Consider the following 6794-nt stretch of genomic DNA (forward strand, 5'->3'; position numbering starts at 1 on the left):
GAGGTGGTGGGCGCCTGTAGTCCCAGCCACTGGGGAGGCTGAGGCAGGAGAATGGCGTAAACTCGGGAGGAGGAGCTTGCAGTGAACTGAGATCCAGCCACTGCACTCTAGCCTGGGCGACAGAGCGAGACTCCGTCTCAAAAAAAAAAAAGAATCTTTGATCGAAACAAGTGCTTTATTGCCTTGTTTCCTTTAGTGAATGTGAATAAGGAAAGAACTTGAATGAAAATGGCCATCCCAAGGCTTATTAAGTCATTGTACTCTTCATCCCTTTTAGGGTTACCAGGGTGGGCATCCCCTCCTACCCCTGAAGCATGCCTGCCAGGAGCAAGAAGAAATGCAGAGGACCCCTCACTTCTGCCTGTCCCTACCCTCAACAGGTTGTAAGGAGAAGGAAAGATCATAATAGGAGGAGGTACACAGCAGGCATTTAATAAACGCTGTTGCCAGGAGCAGTGGCTCTTGCCTATAATCCCAGCACTTTGAGAGGCCAAGGAGGGAGGACTGCTTGAGTTCAGTAGTTCCAGACCAGCCTGGGCAACATAGCGAGACTTCATGTCAACAACAACAACAAAAAATTAGCCAGGTGTGGTGCTACATGCCTGTGATCCCAGCTACCTGGGAGGCTGAGGTAGGAGGATCACTTGAGCCAGGGTGACTGAGGCTGCAGTGAGCCGTGACCTTGCCACTGCCCTCCAGCCTGGGCAACAGAGGGAGACCATCTCAAAAATAAAAATAAAAATAAATGTATATCAGTTTTAAAAAGGAGAGGATAACTTAAAAAGAACATGAAATAAATAATACTACAAGTGGTGACAATTATGAATGTGGCACCAGAAGATTTCGAAATACTGAGCTAGAAGGTTTTTCAAGTCCCTCTCACTCCTAAAAGCGCTGTTGGTACCGTATAGCGTCAGGCTGCAGATGGCATCCCAGGCCCCTTCCTACAGGGTTCCTCTCAAACTTTACCTCCTCCCTGCAGCCTCTAGCAATTCAGCAGCCTGACTAGAAGTTACTCCCTCTGCTCTGCTCCCAGATCATATTTTACACCCATGGACTGTAGCATTTATTACTCAATACTATAACAATCTTTTTATGTTTATCTCCCCTCTAGAACATGAGCTCCTTCAGACAAGAATTATGTCTTGCTATTTTATCCCCAAGACATCTATTATGATGTTCTATGTCTGATACAAAGTAGGTGCTTGATGAATGTGTGCTGAAAAAACGAACCAATGCTTTTGCTCCTTTCTTGCTGAAGAGAAGACACAGACAGTGGAAGAAGCATTGCTGCCAGAGATCCATTTGCCATCATTCCCACCCAGCACCTCTTAGCACTTAAGCTGGATGGCACAACACTTGTCTTTCTGACTTCAGCTTTGAGTACTAATTTAAACGAGGATTCATTAAGTCATTTTAAAGAGGTCCCACCATTATGAAATGTGTGGAAAATCACATTTTTCTTCAAAAAACTTAACAGGATCAAAAAGAAACCAGTCATCCCAGTACAAGGCCAATTATAAAGGTATCTATTTCTGTTTTATTGTTTTTCTTTATTTACTTTTTGAGATAAGGTCTCGCTCTGTCAGCTGAACTGGAGTGCAGTAGCGCAATCATGGCTCACTGCAGCCTCGAACTCCCAGGCTCCAGTGATCCTCCCACCTCAGCCTCCCAAGTAGCTAAGGCTACAGATGCACACCACCATGTCTGGCTAATTTCTGTATTTTCTGTAGAGATGGGGGGGGGGTCTCACTATGTTGCCCAGGCTGGTGTCGAACTTCCTGGGCTCAAGCGATCCTCCTGCCTCGACCTCCCAAAGTGCTAGGACTATAGGCGTAAGGCACCATGCCCAGCCTACAGAGGTACTCTTGACTTTTGCAACATAGACCAGAACTGGGTAAATATCTGAGAACATTTCTTCCATATCCTTCTAGTACCAGGATGTAATACTGGAAAATACTAGGCTTGATTGGTGACATGAAAACCCAAATAGAGGCCGGGCACGGTGGTTCATGCCTGTAATCCCAGCACTTTGGGAGGCCGAGGTGGGCGGATCACGAGGTCAGGAGATAGATACCATACTGGCTAACACGATGAAACCTTGTCTCTGCTAAAAATACAAAAAATTAGCCGGGCGTGATGGCGGGCGCCTGTAGTCCCAGCTACTCAGGAGGCTGAGACAGGGAGAATGACGCGCACCCTGGAGGCAGAGCTTGCAGTGAGCCGAGATTGCGCCACTGCACTCCAGCCTGGGCAATGAGCAAGACTCCATCTCAAAAAAAAAGAAAACCCAAATAGAGGTTTCACTCTTGTCATAAATGACATATGAATACAAAGTGCTGTACCATGTAGAAATGAAACACATGTAAGAGGGTAGTATTAAACTAGAAAAAAACAATAAGGAATAAGGTCCTATTTCAAATTAAGAAGTTGCCCCTTCTGAAATATGAGGCTTGCTCAATCACATTCTTCATGTTATTTTGGGCCTTGGGCCTATACCTAGCAGGTAGACTGGAAGAATCCTTAAGCCACATAGGAAATGGTATTCTTTTAACCAAAATAAATCTGTCAACAAAAAGGTACAGGCTAGCTGCACTAAATACTCTCTGCAGGTTCTTATTAAAAATATAAATTAAGGTCCAGCATAGTCCCTTTACTCCCCACATCTGTTTGCTATTCTATCTCCATTATTAATACTGTAATGCTGGGTCCCCATTCAGGCAAGATTAATTCCCTGTTCCCAAAGCCTTCTGCTGACACTGCAATGAATCCATTTGGAAGGCTGTAAAGGCAGCTGCAGACATTGTTCCCAACACGTGACCAGTGAGGAGATGAAACCTGGGCCTCTGAGTTTAACAAGAGAGATGAGGAAGTTGGGTTAGGCCGGTGTTCAAAGAGGTGGAATAGCCCAGTGGTTAAAAGCTCAAACTCTGAGGCTCAATGCAGTGGTTCACGCCTGTAATCCCAACACTTTGGGAGGCTGAGGCAGGAGGATTGCTTTAGCCCAGGCATCTGACACCAGCCTGGGCAACATAGTGAAACCTTAACTCTACAGAAAATTTGAAAACTTAGCTAGGTGTGGTGGTGTATGCCTGTAGTCCCAGTTCCTTGGGAGGTTGAGGTGGGAGAATTGCTTGAGCCCAGGAGGTTGAGGCTGCCCTGAGCCATGATTGTGCCACTACACTCCTGCCTGGGTGACAGAGCGTGACCCTATTTCAAAAAACAAAACAAAAAAGCTCAAACTTTGTACTCAAACAGCCGAATTCAAACCCAGCTCTTTTACCCCTAGATCTGTAACTTTGAGCAATTCATTTAACCCCTCAAGAGACTCACTTTTCTTATCTATAAAATAGAAATAATGAGAACCTGATAAGATTGTAAAGCATTTAACACAATGACATGGAAGATAGTAAGTACTAAACAAAGGGGAAAAAGGCCATCATCATCTTCTTCATGATACCATCATCATCTCCAGAATTGGTCTCTAAGCTAAAAGGCAGGACAGGAGGAGTCCTGCTACTCTTTCAACCTGCCCAGGTTAAGCAGCCACCACCAAGATAGAACAGACATGGTACAAGGGGCAAGAAAGTACAAAAGGCAAAAACCAGAAGAGGTTATGACAATACAAATAAAATCAGCTCTTGATTAACCAAGCTAATGAGGGGGAGGGAAAACTACATTTATTTTATTTTTAATTGACAGAATATGAACATAGGAAGATTACACTTAAAGAAACTGTCCATCAAAAGAATATAAACAGAAAAAAAATTTATTTTTTATTTTATTTTATTTATTATTATTATAATTTTTTGAGATGGATTATCACTCTTGTTGCCCAGGCTGCAGTACAATGGTGCAATCTCGGCTCACTGCAACCTCTACCTCCCAGGTTCAAGCAATTCTCCTGCCTCAGCCTCTCTAGTAGCTGGGATTACAGGCATGTGCCACCACGCCTGGCTAATTTTGTATTTTTAGTAGACACAGGGTTTATCTATGTTGGTCAGGCTGGTCTTGAACTCCCGACCTCAGGTGACTCGCCTGCCTCGGCCTGCCAAAGTGCTATGATTACAGGTGTCAGCCACCACGCCCAGCCTTATTATTATTTTTTTAAGACACAGTTTCACTCTGTTGCCCAGGCTGGAGTGCAGTGGCACGATCCCAGCTCACCGCAACCTCTGCCTCCCAGGTTCAAGTGATTCTTGTGCCTCAGCCTCCAGGGTAGTTGGGATTACACACACATGCCACCATGCCTGGCTAATTTTTTGTATGTTTAATAGAGATGGGGTTTCACCATGTTGGCCAGGCTGGTCTCAAACTCTTGACCTCAAGTGAGCCACCTGCCTCAGCCTCCCAAAGTGCTGGGATTATAGGCATGAGCCACTGTGCCCAGACAAAAAAAAAATTTTTTTAAATACAGATGGTAGCTCATTGGAGTACATGATATAATTGCTCAAAAGGCAAGAGAATACATTCATTAAGAGTATGAACTCTTGGCCGGGCGCAGTGGCTCAAGCCTGTAATCCCAGCACTTTGGGAGGCCGAGACGGGCGGATCACGAGGTCAGGAGATCGAGACCATCCTGGCTAACACAGTGAAACCCCGTCTCTACTAAAAAAATGCAAAAAACTAGCCGGGCGAGGTGGCGGGCGCCTGTAGTCCCAGCTACATGGGAGGCTGAGGCAGGAGAATGGCATAAACCCGGGAGGCGGAGCTTGCAGTGAGCTGAGATCCGGCCACTGTACTCCAGACTGGGCGACAAAGCGAGACTCCGCCTCAACAACAACAGCAACAACAACAACAACAACAAAAAGAGTATGAACTCTGAGTTGGGCACAGTGGCTCACACCCATCATTCCGACACTTTGAGAGGCCGAAGTGGAAGAACTGCTTGAGCCCAGGAGCTTAAGACCAGTCTGGGCAACATGGTGAAACCCTGTCTCTACAAAAAAATTACAAAAATTAGCTGGGCATGGTGGTACTTGCCTGTCATCCCAGCTACTCGGGAGGCTGAGGTTGGAGGATTACCCGAGCCTAGGAAAGTCAAGGCTGCAGTGAGCCATGGTCATACCACTGCACTCCAGCCTGGATGACAGAGTGAGACTTATCTCCAAAAAAAAAAAAAAAAGCATACAGGGCAACAAATGGAAGCAGACAAGCAGACTAGGATAAAAAAAAAATAAATACAGGTTAAAAGGAAGTAGGTAAGATAGATAAAGGGATGAGAGATGGACAGATTTGTGATAAAGCAAGTATAAAGTCAACAGAATCTGGGTTGTGGGTATATGAGTGTTCACTATAAAAAACTTTCAACTTTGCTTTATGTTTAAAATGTTTCATAATAAGATAGGGGAATAAAAGGAAGTAGACACAGAAGCATCTGCCCAAGTTCTGAGTCATAACCATGCTACCCTTCCCGTCCTATGAGCCCAAACTCAGGGCAAGCTTAGAAACATCTGATTTGGGAACTCCTGCTCATCAAGACTTTCCTGAACCAGATAAGCAGGAATCAGGTGTTAACAATGACCACCTTGGCATGAGTAGACATAGTCAGAGGGCAGAAATGCAGAGGTTCCACTGACAAGTACCAAGCTCACAGCACTAAGACATTGTCACCCCTGCTCAGGAAAACCTCAGGAATAAGGCTCTGGATAAAGAACAGGTAGCATACACTCACTCATGGACTCTGTTGTCACCATAGAGATCACTCAGGCCGAAGCTGATGTAGTGCCAGTGCTCAGGGATGTTAGCAGAAGGGCTCCCCACATTCCTGTACATGCTAACATAGTCCAAGGGGTCTGGGCCACCCAACCTGCAAAAAACAAAACACAGGGGTGTCAATGTGAGCCTGGAAATCAGACAATGTCAAGCTAAGGCGCTCTACTTTGTAAACCTAAAGGCCCCATCCTGGAGGAACCTGTGTGAAAGGTAACTAAAGAGAGGCCACATCTCTCCAGGATGAGACCAAGAGATGGACAGCTAAGGCTGCCCAACTCTGCAAGCATAAGAGGCTGCCTTCTACCCCTGAAAGACTAGGCCTCTTTTAGAAATAAAACAGACTGGGTGGTTGCCCATTTTGCTTTCTCCTGTTTCAAATTACTGATCCCAAGTGAGATTGGCAGGGATTATCTCTCTTCTGTGGTGCTTGTATACATGCAAGCTTCAAGGCAAGAGGTGTATCAGTCAATCAATTGGCCTCTGTTGAAAGACCATCCTGAGCATCCCCAATGGGCATTGTTCCTGGAAGCAGAGGCTCTGCTCCACTCCAGCCTCTTAGACAGCTAATTCCTGAAAGACTATATTGTGCCCTTGTTAATTACAGTTTGTTCTAAACAAACCCGAAGCCTCTAGTCCGTGCAGACACCAGCCTGCACCACATAGACCAAAGCTGGTCTCTTATCATTGCAAGTGACAAAGGCCAAACTTAGGCTTAACTCAGTTCTGCACAGAGAACTGCAGCAGGAGTCAAACTGCGCCCTGTGAGCATCTGCACCCAGAAAATGATCCCAGGAGAGACTGCCACCTCAAACGTAGAGCTGGGACAGTAAATAACTTGGGGCCTCTCAGGACCACATTAAATTTCCCCCACCATTCAACTGAGAAGGAGCTGAAGAAGAGATTCAGTTATTATCTCACTCTGAGAATTTAATACAGTAAGAGTTGCCTTTAGTAATTAGTGCTTTAAAAAAAAAAAAAAATCCTGTTTTGGCTGGGCACGGTGGCTCACGCCTGTAATCTCTGCACTTTGGGAGGCCGAAGTGGGTGGATCACTTGAGGTCAGGAGTTTGAGACCAGTT

The 6794-nt window shown here is 45.5% G+C and overlaps 1 protein-coding gene across 2 annotated transcripts in view; it reads right to left on the minus strand.

Annotated features, from left to right (window-relative positions):
- The window catches only part of SUFU (suppressor of fused homolog (Drosophila)), a 139192-nt gene that overhangs the window by 127454 nt on the left and 4944 nt on the right, over positions 1-6794 (minus strand). For both annotated transcript variants that reach the window (XM_011957379.1, XM_011957380.1), the window contains exon 2: positions 5675-5809. In XM_011957379.1, the coding sequence (XP_011812769.1) occupies positions 5675-5809 (135 nt within the window). The remainder of the gene's footprint in view (positions 1-5674; positions 5810-6794) is intronic.

The sequence above is a fragment of the Colobus angolensis genome, unplaced genomic scaffold (genome assembly GCF_000951035.1).
Source record: "Colobus angolensis palliatus isolate OR3802 unplaced genomic scaffold, Cang.pa_1.0 Scaffold44, whole genome shotgun sequence".
Lineage (NCBI taxonomy): Eukaryota > Metazoa > Chordata > Mammalia > Primates > Cercopithecidae > Colobus > Colobus angolensis.